At 53.9% G+C, this 18,807-nt stretch overlaps 2 protein-coding genes across 5 annotated transcripts; both read left to right on the top strand.

The window, feature by feature from the left end:
* The first annotated feature begins 2,779 nt into the window (after positions 1 to 2,779).
* Positions 2,780 to 9,795, top strand: PRODH2 (proline dehydrogenase 2). The gene is made up of 10 exons (XM_080829182.1): positions 2,780 to 3,043; positions 3,119 to 3,315; positions 3,405 to 3,543; positions 3,628 to 3,714; positions 5,063 to 5,143; positions 5,220 to 5,375; positions 5,452 to 5,618; positions 7,826 to 7,936; positions 8,356 to 8,441; positions 9,369 to 9,795. Exons 1-10 carry the CDS (start codon positions 2,870 to 2,872, stop codon positions 9,551 to 9,553), a joined length of 1,383 nt encoding a protein of 460 aa, XP_080685308.1. The 5' UTR covers positions 2,780 to 2,869; the 3' UTR covers positions 9,554 to 9,795.
* Positions 9,796 to 10,814: 1,019 nt separating this feature from the next.
* Positions 10,815 to 18,769, top strand: LOC308358778 (inactive serine/threonine-protein kinase TEX14-like). Of its 4 annotated transcripts, none has more exons than XM_080829181.1 (16): positions 10,815 to 11,226; positions 11,945 to 12,127; positions 14,645 to 14,759; positions 15,135 to 15,300; positions 15,380 to 15,534; positions 15,616 to 15,676; positions 15,753 to 15,877; positions 16,006 to 16,098; positions 16,544 to 16,879; positions 16,958 to 17,115; positions 17,193 to 17,386; positions 17,470 to 17,542; positions 17,626 to 17,714; positions 17,801 to 17,953; positions 18,424 to 18,473; positions 18,564 to 18,769. In XM_080829181.1, the coding sequence occupies exons 1-16, from the start codon at positions 11,040 to 11,042 to the stop codon at positions 18,658 to 18,660; spliced, it is 2,235 nt and encodes a 744-aa protein (XP_080685307.1). In that variant the 5' UTR covers positions 10,815 to 11,039; the 3' UTR covers positions 18,661 to 18,769. The 4 variants fall into 4 exon arrangements, with proteins under 4 accessions (XP_080685307.1, XP_080685304.1, XP_080685305.1 ...); XM_080829178.1 differs by having other exon boundaries at positions 10,916 to 11,226; positions 11,954 to 12,127; XM_080829179.1 differs by having other exon boundaries at positions 10,916 to 11,226; positions 18,368 to 18,473.
* Positions 18,770 to 18,807: the final 38 nt, after the last annotated feature.

Genomic DNA, 18,807 nt, shown 5'->3' with positions numbered 1-18,807 from the left:
AGAGAAAAATCTCCAAATGTTAAAAATGAGAAAAATGAGACAGATCAGTAAACCATGGAGAAAATTAATAAAGCCCAAGTTTATTGTTTGAAAAGATGAATGAAATTAATAAAATCCCTAGCTAGATGGATGAAAAGAAAAAGAGAACAGAAATGACCAATATCAAGAGTGAAAGAGGGGTTATCTCTACAAATTCTGTAGTTAGATTTGACAATTTAGATGAAGTGATGATTCCTTGAAAAACACAAGGAATGAAAGCTTGTGAAATAGAACATATGGAGAGCCCTGTACTTACTAAAGAAAGTGAATTCATTATTTAAAAACTTTCCGCAAAATAAATAAATAAAATCTTAAGAAAGACGCAAACTTCCCACAAAGACAACTGGCACAAATGGCTTTATTGGTGGATTCCGTCAACAATTAAAGGCAGAAACAACACAGAACTTTTCAAATTTGAGATGGAGCTGTGTGTGCTGAGATGGGAATAATCTTTCGAAATACATGAATGGAAAAAAATCAATGTGCAAAGGAATGAATAGTATTTCCTCTTTACATACTAAATAAAGGAGATATATAGGTGCATATTCTGCCTTTGTAAGGATAGCCCAGTGCCTTACAAGGAGGAAATTGAGGGGCTGAAATTCAGGAGTGGGAGAAAGACTAGTTTTTCACTCTGCCCCCTTTTCTATTGTTTTAATTTTTAAATATGAACTGTGCAAGGAACTAAAAAAAAACAGCATAAAGACTTTCTTTTTTTTTTTAGCTCAAGCTTTGCTGGATTTATAGTCTGACTCTAGTCAAATGTTCTGTGAATTGGGTACTGATAAAAGATGAGAAAGAGGCTGCATGGCTAAAATCTTGAACCTGGGGTCTAGGGGACAAAGTCATTAACTCCACACTTAGCCACCCACTGGCTGTGTGCTTTCAGGTAGATAGCTCTACCTCTCTGAGCCTCTGCTTTCAACACTTGTGAATTAGGGGTTATACAGTGAAGGATTAATTTTGCCCAGCTCCTGGGAGGTAACCTCTTGGAATATCTTGCTTGGTAAGAGTGTTTTTGATCACCTGGAACATGTGGTGTCAGCGTGAACTCTGGAGGAACTGGACACCAACGTCAGTCATATCGGAGGACAGCTGGGACTATGTGACTGACACCCCAGTAGAAAGCCTGGACACCAGGGCTCACGTGAGGGCCGCTGGCTGCAGTCCTCTGGGTGTGTCGTCATGCACTGGGTCTGGAAGTGTTGAGCGCTGTTTGCTCAGTGGACCTGGGAGAGAACAACTAGAAGCTAGTGCCCGGGGCCACCTGGATCCCATGGGCCTCTTCTTTTTGCTTTTTTAAATCTATATCCTTTCACTGAGGTAAACCATGACTGTGAATAAAACAGCTCTTCTGAGTTCTGGGGGTCCTTCTAGTGAATTACTGAGTCTGAAGTGGTTTTGGGGATCCCCAAACCCAGGAGTGATGAACAGTGTATACCTCACTGGGAGCACAGACACTAGGGAGACTGTGCACACACAGTACTTACCAGTACTTACTGAGCTCAGATCATGGGTCAGGCTGTGTGAGCTTGTGAACTCACCAGACCCCCTCATAGCAGCCTCAGGAGACTGATACTATGATTCATGTTTCCTTTTTGTTTTATTGTGAAATGTACATTCAGGAGTATAAAATGTAGGTGTAGGGCATGAAAAAAGTCACTTGGGTGACTCAGTCGGTTAAGCGTCTGCCTTTGGTTCAGCTCATGATCCCAGGGTCCCGGGATCGAGCCCCCACGTTGGGGGGATTCCCTGCTCAGTGGGAGTCTGCCTCTCCCTGTGCCCCTCCCCTGACATGTGCTCCCCCTCTCTCCCCACCCTCTCTCTCTCAAATAAATAAATCAAATCTTTAAAAAAAATACTTAGAATGGGAACAACTGTGAATTATCAGGTTAAGAAAAAAGGACAGGGAAGCTCCCAAGAGCCCCAACCCAGTTACAGCTCCCCCCATCGCCCGAGGTAACCACCTCTCTGACTTTTGAGATAGGCTTTTTTTGTCTTGTCTGTATGGTTTGGCCACCCACGTGCATATTCCTAACCCTATTGTTCTTTCATTTTCCCTGCTTTCAAGTGTATTGAACGGACTAATGCAGCATGTCCTTTTCGGTGTCTGTCTTCTTTCACTCACCACTGTGCACGTGAGATTTAACCATGGGGTTGGACGCATCAGCAGTCTGTTCCTTTTTCACTGCCATATAGTATTCCGCACAGTATGCCATTGTAGACCAGGGTATATCTCTACTTTTTCTCCAGTTGACGGAAATTTGGGTGGTTTGTGGCCGTTGCAAGCCATGCAGCTGTGAACATTCCTCCCTGTAGCTGTTTCCCTACGGCCACAACCCGGTTCTCTAAGATGTATGCTCAGCCTGAAACAGCTGGGTTACAGGCTATGTGCATTTTCAAATTGATTCAGTAACATTGCCCTCTTTCCCATCCAAAGATGTAGTAATTGCAATAAGCGAGATTGAGTAACTTTCCCAAGATCACAAAACCAAATCGCCTTGAACCCAAAGATCCTGTTCCAGAGCCCCTGCTCTCCCTTAGTACCCACTGGCACACGGTGGGCATCTAACAGTCGTGAGCTATTCTGCTGAGGGTTGTTGGGGGCTATTTTGGGGGCTTTCCATTCCTGTCCCCGTTATTCTGAACTCTGTCCCCATCAGTTAATAATTAACTGCCCCCCCCCCAAGGAGCCTATGATCCTAAAAGATTCGCCTTGCCCTGGCTACTGCCTTGTTAATCAGTCACTGCCCCTGGCGGGGCAAGGGGCACTCGGTAGACCTGCCCCCAAAGCCCCTTTACTTGCTCTAGAAGTGCCTAAGGATTCGTGATGCTTCGGACCTGTCGTGTGCTCTGTTCCCAAGCTGGACCCTCCGCTGGGGGCTGGAAGCCCTTGAATTTTGATGGAGGGGCTTTTCACCTCAAAGGCACAGGAGAACTGACACGAGCTTTGCTGGTGCTGCGGCTGTGTGCCTGGCCCCCTCTGGTCACACATGGCCTGGCGGTGAGCAGGGACCCTGGGGACTGGCCTCGGGCAACCCCGAGCTGGGCTCTGAGCCGTTGCTCTCTGTCACTCCAGCTCCAGGCCTGGTCTCGGCGACTCCTGGGCTCCCGGCTCTCAGGTGCCCTTCTCCGAGCGTCTATCTACGGGCAGTTTGTGGCTGGTGAGACAGCAGACGAGGTGAGGGGCTGCGTCCAACAGCTCCAGACCCTAGGCCTCCGGCCCCTGCTGGCAGTACCCACTGAAGAGGAGCCAGACTCAGCTGTCAAGACGGGGTAAGTAGGGGCCAGGCCCGGGGAGGCGGGGAGGCTGGCAGGAAGGGGATGGGTGGGCTCCCGAAGCTAATGCCCGCTGGCTGGGGCAGTGAGGCCTGGTATGAAGGGAACTTCAGTGCTATGCTTCGGTGTGTGGACCTGTCACGTGGCCTCCTGGAGACCCCTGGCCCGACTGGGAACATCCTCATGCAGCTGAAGGTGACGGCGCTGACCAGCGCTAGGCTCTGTGTAAGGGACGGGCAAGATGGGGGCGGGAGGGTAGGACTGCCGACCAGCTCCCCCACAACCACTCCACCCACCACCCCATTCTAGAAGGACCTAACCTCCTGGATCAGAAAACCAGGGGCTTCCTTGGAGCTGAGCCCCGAGAGGCTGGCAGAAGCCATGGACTCCGGGCAGGTAAGGATCTCAGGCTGGGAGAAAATGGATGGTGGGTGGGGAATGTGGGGGGGGGGGGGGGTTGGGAGGGGAGCAGAGTTCTCTGTACTTGGATGTAGCAGGCACCTGCTTGCAAGTGGGATGTTCCAACTGTGTAACTACTGCTACTCCCCAGGCTTGGAACAATCGGAAATAAATGTGGCTGTAGCCCTGGGCTGTGGTTGGAATGGATGAAATATGTGGGTCATCTGGGGCTCCTAGGCGAGGGCCTGGAGGCTGGGAACTCTCAGAGGAGGGAGTGAGACAGTTAGCTCTTTACCAACTAGAAGAAAGTAATCAGTATTTGGTCAATCAACTGGAAGTTATGATTAGGCCAGTGGGGTTTGGTTTGGTCATCCATTCATTCGTTCATTCGTTTCTTTTTGTTTCCATGTACTATTGCTATCCCCCTCCCCCACTGACATCCCTAATACAAAAACCTGGTCCTCTTTTTCCATCTCACTAGCTCATTCTCCATCCTTGTTAGGTTCTTCTCTGCCCTCAAGTCCCCAAGTCTAGGTCCTGGCTCCCGCCTCCTCATTCCTTACTCTCCTTGATGGGATCTTTTTACCCATGCTGCAGCCTCAGTTTCCCCACCGTGTACTCATGAGGCCCATGTTTGTCTCCAGTCCCAGCCTTTCCCCTGAGCCCCTGGACATCCTCCAGACCCCTCACGCCTACCAGATCCCACCCTGGCTTCAGTGTCTCCCCAAACGTGTTCCCCTTCCTGCCCCCATTTCAGAGACAGCCCTCCCAATCCCTGTGTCAGTCCCTACCTCAGACAGAAGTGAAGATTGGGTGAGTTAAATATTTGGTTAGGTACCCAAAATAGCACCAGCACCGAGTAGGCCTTCTCTGAGGGTGGCCATCGTATGTAGGAAGTCTCACCAGTTACTGACTCCCCAGGACCACCCCCCCAAAACTCTGCCCCCAGCCAGGGGGAGACAATCCTCCAGGAAAAAAAAAATCTTTTTTTTTAAAAGATTTTATTTATTTATTTGACAGACAGAGATCACAAGTAGGCAGAGAGACAGGCAGAGAGAGAGGAGGAAGCAGTCTCCCTGCTGAGCAGGGAGCCTGATGCGGGGCTCAATCCCAGGACCCTGAGATCATGACCTGAGCTGAAGGCAGAGGCTTAACCCACTGAGCCACCAGGCACCCCAATAAATAAAATCTTTAAAAAAGATAGTATCTATGTGATACAGCTTCATTTCCTACATCTAACAATTTCTAAACGTGTCTCCCTTCTGGGTGGTGGGGGAGGGGAGACACGGGCCCTGGAAGGATTCAGTCACCTGAACCATTCTCACCTCCCCTGCTGCTCCCCCAGGATCTCCAGGTCTCCTGCCTCAGCGCCGAGCAGAACCGGCATCTCCAGGCCTCTCTGAGCCGCCTGCACCGGGTGGTCCAGGTAACCGTGGCCATGGCCTGTCCCCCTGTGCATGCCAGGCACCCCAAGGCCTGACCGCGGTCCCTCCCACCCGCAGCACGCCCGGGCCCAGCACGTGAGGCTCCTGGTGGACGCTGAATACACCTTCCTGAACCCGGCTCTCTCTCTGCTGGTGGATGCCCTGGCCAGGCGCTGGAACAGCCCTGGGGAAGGCGGGCCCTGGGTGTGGAACACTTACCAGGCCTATCTGAAGGTGCGTGGTGCACGGTGGGGGCTCGCGGGCCGGGGTCCCGGGGCCCTGACCTGAAGCTGCCGGGGTGCCCCGCCAGGACACACACGAGCGGCTGAGGCAGGCGGCGGAGGCCGCTGACAGGGCTGGCCTGGCCTTCGGAGTCAAGTTGGTACGAGGGGCGTATCTGGACAAGGAGAGACAGGTGGCTCGGCACCAAGGGACAGAAGACCCCACTCAGCCAGACTATGAGGCCACCAGTCGGAGGTAGGACTGGGCCAGACAGGCCTCGGAGATAAATCATAACCTTTCATCCCAGCGCACTGTCCATGATGCAGCCTCTGTATGTCCCCATATCACTTCCTCTCCCTGGTCCAGGACATCTTCTTTTCCCACCTCCTCTTTGGACTCCCTGCTCCTTCCTTTGTCCACCACCCGAGTCTGTACCCACAGGCAGCCAGAGGGCGCCTGTTAATATCTAAGTCAAATCCCGTTCCCTCCTCAGTTCAAAACCCTTCCATTGTTCCCACTGCACCTCAATAACCCCCAAATCCTTACAGCAGCCCCCAGGCCCTGCATGACCTGGTCTTGTCACCTCAACTTCTCTTCTGCCCTCTCTGTTCCTCCACACTGGCCTCCTTGATGATCCCCAGGGCCTTTGCACTTCCTGTTCCTACTGTTTAGAACGTTCTCCCTCCAGACAGCTGCTTGCTTCAATCCCTCACCTCCTTGGGTCTCTACTTTTTGGGACCTCCTTGGGGAGCCTTCCCTGCCCTCCCTATCAAAAATGAGAACTCCCACACCTACCGTCTTCCTGAATTTGCTTTCCCTCCTTAGCGCCTACCAGCATCTGAGATTCTACACACTTTCATATTCAATGGCACGTTGTCTCTCCCTTGAGAGTGTGGGCCCAGGGGGGCAGGGGTTTCTGATTTGTTCATTGTTGAGCATCCAGTGTTTAGAATTGTGCCTGCTACATGACAGGTGCTCAGAACACATCTGTTGAATACATAAACAACCCCCAAGTGGTAGGTACTATTATCATAACTGCCCCCCCCAACACCCATCCCACAGAGGATGGAACCCAGGCGAGAAGAGGTAGAATCACTTTACCAAGGTCACATAGCTAGTAAGTGGCAGGACCAAGTTCTGAACTGAGCAGACTGACTCTAGAACCCGCATTCTTACCCACCTCAAATCACCCTGTGCTGGGAGCAAAACATGGGTGAGCTCCTTGGGTCCCCATCCCAGGACCCTGGGAAGAAGGAGACTGTTCCTTTACCACATACTTTCTGATTACCTGATTTAGATCAGGGCTTGGGCTAGACCCTGGTCCTGGTCCCACTCCCAACTAAGGTGGTCCCCAGGCCCAGTTCTCGTAGATCTTAAAAATCTACTTCCATTTCCCGCTGGATTCAGGAGAGGTTTGTAGAGCCGCAGGGTCTGACCCAATCTCACAGGGCAAGGGGTCACGCCACGGCTGGAAGCTAGGCTCACACCAGAGGCCTATGAGGGTTCCTACATACGGTTGTGCCCCACAGGCTTAATCACATCTGATTATTTCTTACTAAGCTATAATTCACATACCATAAAATTCACCATTTCAAAGTGTACCATTCAAGGGATTTTAACATCTTCACAAGGTTTTGCAACCATCACCACTAATTCCAGAACATTTCATCACCATGTCCATTAGCAGTCACTCCCCATTTGCTTTCCCTCAGGCCCTGGAAGCTTCTAATCCATTTTGCGTCCCTATGGATTTGCCTTTTCTGGATATTTCATACCAATGGAGTCATACGTATGGTCATAACACGTGGCCTTTGGTGTCTGACCTATTCCACTCAGTGTAACGTTTTCAGGGTTCAACCACATTGTCGCATTAATCAGTACTTCATTCCCTCTTATGTCTAAAATAATATCCCACTGTATGGATGTACCACACCTTGTCCTTCGGGTGGCACACAGCCAGCAGCAAGCTGGGAAAGCACTTGCCAGTCAGTTTGTCTTTCTGTGTCAGAGACCCAGAGTGTCCTCACCCTTCTTTGGTGCTGGTCGCTCTACGAGCCTTTGTGCGCCGTCATTCCTTTGAGCCAGGCCCCGCTGACCATTACGTCACTGCTGCTCACGTTCTGTGGTCAACGCTGCTGTGAATGACCTTAGGTCAATGTCATCTCATGAACGGGATGTCGCCCTTTGCTCTGAGACGGCCACCAAGCCAAGGGCTTTATGACACCCCCCATCTTACTCCTTCCTCAACAGGGCTGTGAGGTGAACGTGAATCATTACAAGAGATGAAACAGGCTCGGAGAAGGGCTATCCCCTGCACCTGGTGCAGGGGCAATGGGGGTACCCTCTGACCCCAGAGTACTTGCCCTTAAGCACTCCAACTCCCAAGGAGAGGAATCCTGATTCCCCGGGGCCTGACCTTTAACTACCAGGAGCCATAAGCTGAACAGAGCATCTCCTTTCAGTTACAGCCGCTGTCTGGAGCTGATGCTGAACCATGTGTCCCACCGTGGCCCCATGTGCCACCTCATGGTGGCTTCCCATAATGAAGAATCTGTTCGCCAGGCAACCAAGCGGTACGTAGAGGGATGGGAAATGGGTCCCCACAAGGAGGACCCCTTGATTCCTCTCCCTTGCTCACATGCCAGGGAGGGGAAGAGGGTGGTGGACATGGAATAGGGGTAGGGACAGTGAGGGGCCAGTAGGTTCACAGGGATGCAGGAGAGGCTATTAAAATATTTAACCCCCTGTAGGCCCCAGCTAAACAAGGCATTGCTCCTTATTTGCTGGGGTACAGGGAGGTCTGCGGGTTCCAGGGAAGGAGCTGGGACTCACCGGGGAGCTTTCGTGGGCCTGAGAGTAGTGGTTATTTATTACTGAGTTTGGAAGTACTTCAAGATTTTAGTAACTGGAACAACCATATGAGTGCATAAAGGCTGACTATCAGCTCTGGATCCAGCCACTGTGTGGACTGATGATGTGGCCTTCTCTATAGCATGTGGGAGCTGGGCATTCCTCTGGACGGGCCTGTCTGTTTTGGACAACTTCTAGGGATGTGTGACCACGTCTCCTTGGCACTGGGTATGTGGATGGCCCATTCTCCCCATTCCCCAACACCATGCCCCACCTAGCCCTCGGCCTCATCCCCTCCTAGCCAGATCCCTTCTCCCACTCCCAACTGGTGCCTGCCCGGGCTCCCCTCCAGAGCCTGCGGCTGACCCAGCCACCAGACTCTTCCCGATAGATCTGTTGCTCCCGTATCTGAAAGCCTTGCTTGCCCGTCTCTAAGCCTGCTGTCTCTTGCTTTTGCTGGTTTTTGATCATGGTGTCTCGTTTCCTATGTGTTTTGTTATCTTGATTGTGTCTCCCCGGGGTCTGAGACCAGAAGATTTATGTTTTCTTCTGCCAGGTGCTAAGGGGTACAGAACCACTTTACCTTATATTCAGAGCTTGAGGTTTCCAGAAGCATCTCCATGATGCAAGTTTGAGCTACAAATATGTGAGGCTAATCCATGGCCTCGATCTCTCAGAGATGGGCTTTTGTTTTCTTTGCTCTACTTATGGTCAAGGCTACCATTCCCTGCGAGTTGGGGAAGGTGGGAATGTTGATTTCTGGTTAACTCTGACACTGAGGGTGCAGCTTAATTTGAGGAAATGCTCCTTTACAAGTCACCCTGGTCAGGCTCTGGGCCTCAATTTCTGTACCCCCTCAACTCTATGAAGTCATCAAATTTTGCCTTCAGGGTGGAAGTGTTTCCTTGCGTCCTTCCCTTTTTGGGTTCTCATTTTCTCTTAATCCTTGGATTACTAAATGCCTTACTCTTTTGGCAGTATTTTAATAACTTTAGGAACATTTTCTAAATGTTTACTGCAGGATTTTAAGTTTTTTTCATTGGGAATTTTGTCCAACTCACCTAGTCTGTCATGTTCTCAGAGATGAGGGCCTCTGCTCCAGGTGGGGCCTCTCCCCAAACATGAGTTCATACCCTGCCAACAATCTCCCTGCAGGGCAGGCCGGCTATGCGGTGTATAAGTCCATCCCTTATGGTTCCCTGGAGGAGGTGATTCCCTATCTGATCCGGAGGGCCCAGGAGAACCGGAGTGTGCTGCAGGGTGCCCGCAGGGAACAGAAGCTGCTCAGCCAAGAACTTCGGAGGAGAGTGCTGGGTCGAGGCCTGAGGGTATCCCATTAGCATCCCCAGGAGTCATGTGGTTAATAAAGATCCTGAGCTGGGGGGACGTGGGTGGCTCAGTGGGTTAAGGCCTCTGTCTTCGGCTCAGGTCATGGTCCCAGGGTCCTGGGATTGAGCCCTGCATGGGGCTCTCTGCTCATCGGGGAGCCTGCTTCCCCCCCTCCCTCTCTGCCTGCCTCTCTGCCTACTCGTGATCACTGTCTGTCAAATAAATAAATAAATCTTAAAAAAAGAAAAAAAAAGATCCTGAGCTATCGGCCTGCACTGAAGCTGCCTCCTTGGGGAAGGGCTATTCTCAACCTCAGTCAGTCCAAGCTAGCAGCTCTGCAGCTCAAGACAGATCAGTAGCTGATCACAGAGCATAGCAAGGACATTGATCAAAAACTAACATGCCTCCCTCCAATCCTGAGGTGGCCTATCCTGCATTGGGCCTGGGATCAGCTCTACTCAGTCAATGACTCACGGGGGAACTTTCTTAACTCCGGTGGATGCCCAGATGACTAGCAGACACTGAGACACTGAAGCCAAGAGGCTGGGAGGAACAGAGGGAAGAGGAAAACCACTTTTTTATTTAATAAGCATTTGCTGAGTCTCCTTCTGAGCTACGCTCTGAGGTGAACAATGCTGGGGACGCAGCAGTGACAAAGACAACTGCAGGCTCTGACTCACAGGCCTTGGTCCAGTAGGGGTAGAGAGACCTATCTTCAGACAGTGACAGCCTGGGGGATCAGGGAGACACCTGGTGATCAAGAGGGCTTCCCAGAGAGTTCATAAGGATAACCAAGGGAATACTGAGAAGAGCGTTCAAAGGCAAGCGTGTGCATAGACAGAAGAGTGTGAAACAGACTGGGGAGTGGCAAGACAGGGATGGAAGGGTAGGCAGGCCAGATGATGCCATCTTTGATGCCAGGCTTCATGGGTTGGACTTTGTTCCAAGGGTCCTGGGGAGTCAGGAGGGTTTCAAGCAAGGGAGGGACAAAGTCAGGTTTGACTTTGGTAAAAGTCCCCTGGCTACCTCGTAGTGAGTGTACCAGAGCGGGAGACAGGCTGGGAACCCAAGGGAAGCTAGAGTAAGGAATCGCCGCAGGCCGCTGGAGCATGGCAGGACGATAAAAACGGAGGAGGGGGTTGGTGGGAAGGAGAGTCTGGAAGCTGAGTGGATGGGCCCTCCGGCTGAGAGGCTGGATGGGAGGGAGACACTGAAGGGTGAGGCCCAGGGCACTGGCTTGAAGAGGGGGGACTCTGAGACGGTGATCGGGGAGGAAATGCAGTTTTGGGGAGATACTACAAGTATGGGACCCAGTGGATAGTACGGTCACAGAGGATTTCCAGGGAGTGGTGTCCAGGACACTGTGGGGCCCCACGTTTGGTGGTGGTGGGGCCCGTGGTGGTGGTGAGAAGCGAGGAAAGAAGACAGCAAGGACAGGGATCAGGAAGGGCCCACCACCTCAAACAAGTCCTGGGGCAGGCGGAAGAAGGGGGTAACATGTACGGCACAGCCGATAGCTCTGGGGTGGATATCGCTTTCTCTTCTTTCGCATCACATCAGGGCTGTGGAGGCCTCTCTCAGAGGAAGGGGCTACTGCGCAAGCGCAAGCCACCGAAGCGCATGCGCCCCTGGTTCCCGCTCCGACGCCAGCACCGGCGTGCCTGGGTCACGTGGCAGTCACGTGGTAAGCACTGAGGGAGCCCAACGGTAGGTGCAGAGAGCCATGGGCTGGAGCCTAGACTCCAGAATCTTACTAGAGCTTACTGGGCCCTCAGACTATACCCCGCTGCCAGACCTCTGCCTTCCCTCATACTCCTCCCTCCTTCCCACGCCTGGTGGCCCGCAGAACCTACCCGTTATCAGACTCTGGCTCCCAGCCCACAGACACGGCCATCGGGTCCCCTTCCTCAGTCCCCTCCCATGGTCCACAGACCCCACCCCAGCACCCAGAGGCTTCCCTCAACCTCAGTCCGTGTCCGCAACCCTCAGACCCTCTCCCAGCCTGCAGAGCCTGCCTCAGCGCCTTAGCCCCTGCCCTGTCTGTCCTCCTCACGTAGTTTGGAGACCCTACCCCTTCTCAGGCCAAGCCCTCAGGCCCCTCTTCACCAGACCCTTTTCCTAAACCACTAGTTTCCTTTCCAGAGCTCAGGTCCTGTCCCTGGAGCCCTTACAGCCCCTCCCCCAGAGAGAATGCCCAGCCTCCAGACTCCCTTAGACCCCAGACCTGCCGGTCTGGTCGTTAGCTCTCCCTGTCCGACCACTTTCCCCATTCAAACACCTAACAGCAGAGCAGACTCCTCCTGAGTCTCCTCCCTTTCTCACACAGCCCTCCAGGACTCCCAGCCAGCTCTGTATTTATTGCCCCCAAGAGATCCTATGTTTACTTCCTCCTCCCTCATGAGACACTCCAGGTGATCCCTGCCCAGGAGCTGAGCGAGGCCGGAGCCCACAGATGCCCTCCCTGCGCTCTTGCTTCTCCATGGAGCTGGGCTCTGTTAGGGATCCAGAAGCCCAGCTGGGACGACTGCATCGCCTGGCTGTGGCTGGGGGCCCAGGATGGGGCCTCACGCGGCTCCTGCGGAGAGGTGAGGGTTCTTTTGGCTCCTGCAGCTACCTGTGGGGTCCAGCTCAAGAGGCTGTGTGGAAGGTGGGCCTTCAGTGGGCCAGTCACCAGCTGTGTACCAGGCACCTACTGTGCACCAGCCTCTGATGTTCATGATGGGGATTTAGGGACAACCTTCTGGGTCATTGTGAATGAAATCTATCATTAGAATTTAAGAAAGTGGTGAGGATGAAGTAGATACACCAAAAAGGGTGGCTTTATGAGAGCCAGTCATGCAAACCCCCACCCCACACCCTAGGGTGAAATAGCCCCTGCAAAGGCCTTGAAGTCAAAACAAATTAAGTAGCAGCAGAGGGGAAGGGGACTCACAGAGAGGGCGGAAGCTAAGAGGCACCAGCCACAGACAGGAGAGGGCCTCTGAAATAGTGGGTGAATTCTGTTATATTTTGTTCTGTGTGTGATGGGAAGCCATTGGAGTTGTAGGGAGGAAATGAACATCTAATTTACAATTTCTACTTTTCATTGCTTTTTGTAAATCGATTGTGTTTCTGGCCACTTTCTGAACTTAATAGTTGAAATTTTTGACTCTTTTACAGTTTTTGTTACCCACAGATGGTTGACAATTTGGTCTCAGGCCTTTAAACTCTAATTCTTTTTTTTCCCTGTGTAAGGTGTTGGCCCCAAACCTTATTGTCAATAGATATCTCTTTCCTTGTTTTTGATATTAAAGAGAATTAATCTGTATTTCTGCATTAAGTATTGTGGGTGCTCTGGGGTTTTGGTATATAATTTTTATAAAGTGAGGATGTTCCCATTTATTCTTAGTTTTTTGAGGTATTTGCCCCCCCTCAGTCATAAGTAAGTATTGAATTTTATTTTTATTTAATTTAGTGATTCATCATTTACATATGTCACCCAGTGCTCATCATAACAAGTGCGCTCCTTAATACCCATCGCCCATTTAGCTCATCTCCCCCCCACCTCCCTCCATCAACCCTCAGTTTGTTCTCTGTCATTAAGAGTCTCTTATGGAAATTTTGAATTTTATCAGTTGCTTTTTCTGTATCCACTGAGTCAAGTGTGATTTTTTTGTTAATTCATGAATGTGTTTTCTATATTGATTGATTTTCTTATGTTGAATCATCCTTGATTTCTGGGAATAAATCAATTGGATAATCCCTTTTACTTTATTTTAGGGGGTTAGCATATATGATCATAAATGGAATTGAAATACGATTTTATTTTTGGTTCTGGAAACTTATGTGGCTTTGGAATTAAGGTCATTCTAGCTTCATAAAAGGAGCCTTGCTCTCCCCCTCTCTCTCTTTTTTGGAACAACTTGTATAAGATTATACATGAAATGATTACCATTGTAATGGTTATCTATATATCATGCAGTGATTTGTGTTTTAAGAAGACCCTTCTGCAGGGCAAGACAAATGCGGAAAATCAGTTAGAATGCCTTTGCAAAAGACAGTGGGCTACTGGCTAAAATAGAAGGTAGTAAATGTGACATTCAGATGTTCTTAAAGGACCACCTTTGGAGGGATTTTGTGACGGTAACTAAGCTGGCTTGAGCCAAGTGCTTGATTGATTTTAGCCATATCTGCCTAGGACATAGGACTGCAATGACAAAGACACTGTGCATTTGCCCTCAGTAGGGAGAGGGGCAAGGGCCTCAAGGAAGAAGAGTTCAGGATAATGGGTGTGGAGAGGAGGGGTGAGAAGGAGGCTCTGAGCAGGATGGTGGGGGAGGGGGTTGGCATAAGTGCAGTGCAGAGGAGGTTGCTTCTTGGATCCAGCTCTTAGAAGCAGGACTCAAAAATAAACTTGAGAGATTTCCTGAGAAAATCCAAGAGTTTGCTTTTCTTTTTTTTTTTTTTTAAGATTTTATTTATTTATTTATCTGATAAGACAGAGCGAGAGAGGGAACACAAGCAGGGGGAGTGGGAGAGGGAGAAGCAGGCTTCCCACTGAGCAAGGAGCCTGAGGTGGGGCTTAATCCCAGAACCCTCGGATCATGACCTGAGCTGAAGGCAGACGCCTAACGACTGAGCCACCCAGGCACCCCAAGAGTTTGCTTTTCTTGAAGAATTGGATGCTGGCCACTTGGGACCCATGTACATACACTGCGGTAGAGCTGGGTGGAGGCTGCCTGCCCTGGACGGTGCACGAGGCTTCCGTCAGCTGAGGTTCTGAGAAGTCCTCATCCCCCTGGCCTCTGGGGACCTTTGAGTGATTTTTGACACTTCTGGGGTGGCAGATGGATGTCAGCATAGCAGGTGGTTGTCACCTCTTGTTGCGACTCTTTGGGGCTCATTAACGGTGAGCACCTTGTTGAGACAGATCCTGAGCAGAGTCCCCTGTGGTTGGAGGGTGGGGCTTCCAGGGTATACAGAGAGAACCTGGAGTGGAGGCTCACCCAGGCAAGGAGGGACTGCAGGGACTGGGAATTGGCAGAGGTGTTGCATAGCGGACCCCAGGACCTCTGCCTCTGGAGTAGAGGGCAGGGACAGTCCTAAGCCTTGTTGCCCCTCAGTTGTCCAGGTGGATGGTGAGAACTCCGCTGGGCAGACGGGGCTCTTCCTCTCGGCGCTGCTGGGCCACAGCTCTGCTGTGCAGCTCTTGCTGACCTTTGGCGCCAACCCCAACCAGTGAGTGGACCGATAGCGGTGCCCCACCGCTCCCTGGGGTCTGAGCCCCAGAGAGCCTGAGAGCCAGGCTTTCCTCCCCAGAGACCACTCCCTCATGACACCCTTCCATCCTGATGACCCTTCTGGCCCCAGTGATCTCCCCCTTGCTCTCTGGATTAACCCCCTCTTGTCCTCCAGGGACTACTCCCATTCTCCTGCTACCTGCCATGCTCACAGTAAAGACCCCATCCTGTCCCCAAGTGACCCTCCTATCCCAATATCCACCTCGCATGTTCACCGAGACTCCTCTCATCCCTCAGTGCTCCCATCCTGCCACCTCTTGTCCCTTTTCTGCCTCTTTCCTAATGCATTTCTGTCCTTGTTGTTCCACTGCAGCCGCTGCCTCGATGGCAGCACACCTGTGCACGCAGGCGCCTTCTCGGGCCGCAGCCTGGTGATGCTGCATCTGCTGCAGGCAGGGGGTGACCTGCGTCTGCATGACCAGCAGGGTCGCACACCTTGGGACTGGGCCGAGCAAGGTGGTGCCAAGCAGAGCTGGGAGGTGAGCAGTGGCCCAGGTGGGGTGGGGGTGTATAGAGCTGGCACCCCCATCTGCTTCACCACACACATCCCCCATCCAGGTGCTGGAGCTATTAGAGCTGTGTCGAGCCCACATGTCGGCACTAGTGCATGACGGTGAATTGGCGGCCAGTGCATCCCTGGGCCAGTTGCAGGCCGGCTGTAGACACAGCCTATGTGGCTCCCTGTCCTTGCCGCGGCGCGAGTGTGCGGACAGGTAACTACCCATGTCCTAAAGCCCACTCACCCACTGCCCCCAGCTGCCCTAGACTTACCCCTGGACTTTCCTTTGCCCCAGGGCACCGAGACGAGAGCGCATCAGAAGACCCCCCCGAATTCCAGCCTTGGGGTTTGGCCAGGTAAGCGGGAGAGGTTGGGGGAGCAGGGAACACCCCTGTCTGCTTTGTGCCTCATAGTCCCACTCCCCATTCCCAGCTGAGCTGCCTGAGGCCACTGGGGCTGGTGACAGGCATACCCCTCGCGGACCCCAAGGAGCTGCTGCCAGCCCAGGGTGAGCCCGACCGCACCTACGAGAGCAGCTCCCACACCCTCATGGCCAAGTGAGAGCCCCTCCCACACCCCCTGCCTGGCTGTCAGCAGAGTCTGGGAGGTGTCCAGCTCTCCTCCTTCCCTCGTGGGAAGACCCCCATTTCAGATCTGTGCTCTTTCCCCCTCTGGCACTCTCTAGCCTCCTGTGGAGGGGCCACCCCGTGACAGCTCGAAAGCTGAAGGCACCTGGAGCTCAGCCGGATGTGCTGTTGGCTGACCTTCAGCACTGCAGGTACACCACCCCCAGCCTTGCCCCCAGGCTGGCCCAGTCCCCCAGACCTGTCTCCGGTCTGCCCTCCGGACTCAGGTGTCTCATAAACAGGAGGCCAGGGAGTGTGGCAGCAGCCACGGTTACGGTCTTCACTTCTGGGCCAGCACCTGGCACGGAGCCCTCCTACTGGAGTGACCACCCCCCACCCTCCTGCTGTAAAGTGGGTCCCAGGGCTGTGTGCTGTGTATTCCAGGCCACAGAGAGGTGGCTGGGTATAGGCAGAGGTACCCCAGATGGGGTATGAACTGGGTGCGGCCCTGTGAGCCAGGTCTCAGTTTCTCCTCTGTCTGGTGGCTGATGCAGATCAGATGGTCAACCCCTGGCACGTGCTGATCTGTGCCGAGGAGCAGCCCCCACCACGCAGGTCAGGGCCCCCTTGTGAGTGGCCTGCTCTCCTCCTGCCCAGCACACTGCACCACCCTAACCTGTTGCTGCTGATGGCACTGAGCCCCTCGGCCGACCTGTTGGGGCTGTGCCTCCTCTTCGAACCCGTGTGGCTGGGCTCCCTGCACTTGGTGCTGCACCCACGTGGGCCGAGTCCAGGAGGACCCTGCGCTGTGCCGGGGCTGCTGCCCGGACACCTGCTGCTGCAGGTGCTGGAGGCGCTGCTGTTCCTGCAGGCCCGCTGGCACGCCCACGGTGGCCTTAGCTCTCACGCCGTGCAGCTGGTACGGCCAGGCCTGGCCAAAGTGAGCAGCCTGGAGCACGGGCGGCCCCTGCACCAACGCTGGCTGCAGCCCAGGTGAGTGCCCACCTCCCCCACCTGGCCCGTATCCCTGTCCCGTGGCCGCTGGCTCACCACGCCCCTTGGCCTCCACAGGCCACAGCAGGGCTACTCCCCGGGAGGCGCAGGCCCAGGGCTGCCCCCGCCTCCTGAACTGTACCCATGGCTGCCACTTGAGCTCATCTGCGGTGACACGCCTGCTGCCACCTCAGATCTCTACAGCTTCTGCATCCTGGCCCAGGAAGTGTTCACCGGTCAGTGAGTGATCCTACACCCTGGCCCCGCTGAGGTCGTCCTCTGGGTCGGGTCCCCCAATCATGCTTCCTCACAGGACAGCTGCCCTGGGCTGGGAGGAAGGGGCCGGAGGTGAAGGCTAAATTGGAGGCAGGTGAGAGCCCGGCCCTGGATCCCCTGGTGCCGGCCCCCTACCAGGCCCTGGTTCAGGCTGGACTGGGCCTGGGGCCCGCTGACCGCTGGGGCAGCCTGCAGAACACTCGCTACCTGCTGCAGGAGGCCATGGCCCAGGTACAGGATACGCTGGCCGGCCGGTGGGTGGCTGTGGAACCATAGGCAGGACCCACATCACATACTCAGCCGCCTTTCCCCAGGACTCGGCTCCTGAGGTGAGCTCCCGGATGCACTGGACCACACGGTGCCCTGCATCTCAGGATTTCCTATCAGGTCAGAGGGCACGGAGCGGGTGGTAGCTGGTGCTGAGCTCAGCTCTGCTCCCCTCATTCCAACCAACTGGTCTGTCCCCCCAGACACACTGTACTGTGAGGTGGCTCCCAGAACCAAGATTCCACCCAGGCCTGTGCCCCCTGTGATGTCCCTAGGCCTCTCCCCATGCCAGGTAGGAGCCAGGGCAGGGATGTGGAGGACCAGGGGAGCTGTGGGACACTGGGCAACCCATGCCAGCTCCTGCCATTGTCTCCACAGGCCCTGAAGACTCCCGAGGTCACAGGCCACAGCAGAGTCCAGAGGGCCCCAGCCTGGGACTCAGGCAGCAGCTTGACTCTAGGCAGCAGCCTGAGTCCCAGCTCCAGCCCTGCAGCCCAGGTCAGCCTGCACCACTGCCTGGAGCCCAGCTCGGTATGGATCCCCCCAGGGCCCTGTGCAACCACTCGTTTGTTAAACTATGAGCCCTCACCCCAGTTGTCACCAGCCCGTTTCCCCAGCTGTCTTGCCTTTGACCAGGGACCCCCCAACTGTCCTCTCACTGACCTATGCCCCCTGACCAACCTGACTTCCCCCAGGGCCCTGCCCTACACTCCCAGCCTGCAGGACTTAGCCTCCATGCTGGGGACCAGGGTTCTGTGGAGCAGTTTGAGAGGAACTCAGCCAGGATGCCAGCCCTCCTGGGCCTTCTGGCCCTAAAGCCCACCCCCTGCCTGCTGACCCACAGGGAGGCCTCCTACCCCCTGGAGGCTGCGGGCAGGGGAAGGCCATGAGGGCGGGTGAGACACAGGAACCGGAGCCTGTTCCCTGAACTCCTCCCCCTTCCAGGCCCATCCTGAGCTCCACGGCTACTGGGTGACAGCTCCAGCTTTTTTCCTCTGCAGGAGCCCAGTACCGAGCTGATCAGAGGATGTCTCTTCTCCAGCCTGCAGAAGTGAGAAATGGGCCCTGCTGGGGGCCACCTGGGGCCCCTTCCTCGTCCCTGTGGTGACCCTGGCTCCACCCCCATCCCACTACTCCCTAGGATGGACTTGCTGGAGGAGATCATAGCGGAGCTGCGGGGTGGATGCCCACTCGGAGACAAGCCCAGCCTCGACCCCGCTCCTGAAACCGATTCTTAAGAGTGCCCGTGACTGCCTTTCTGCAGACACCGCCCCTCAGAGCCTCCCAGGACGGACTTCCCATGCAGCACTTGCTGAAATGATAACGTGATAAAGCAATCCATCTGTCTCTGCCTCTTTGTTCCCTGAGTCTGGCCCCAGCATGAC

Source organism: Martes martes (genome assembly GCF_963455335.1).
Source record: "Martes martes genome assembly, chromosome: 17".
NCBI classification, from domain to species: domain Eukaryota; kingdom Metazoa; phylum Chordata; class Mammalia; order Carnivora; family Mustelidae; genus Martes; species Martes martes.
The sequence above is the reverse complement of the archived record's forward strand: the minus strand, read 5'-3'. Positions and strand labels throughout refer to the sequence as shown.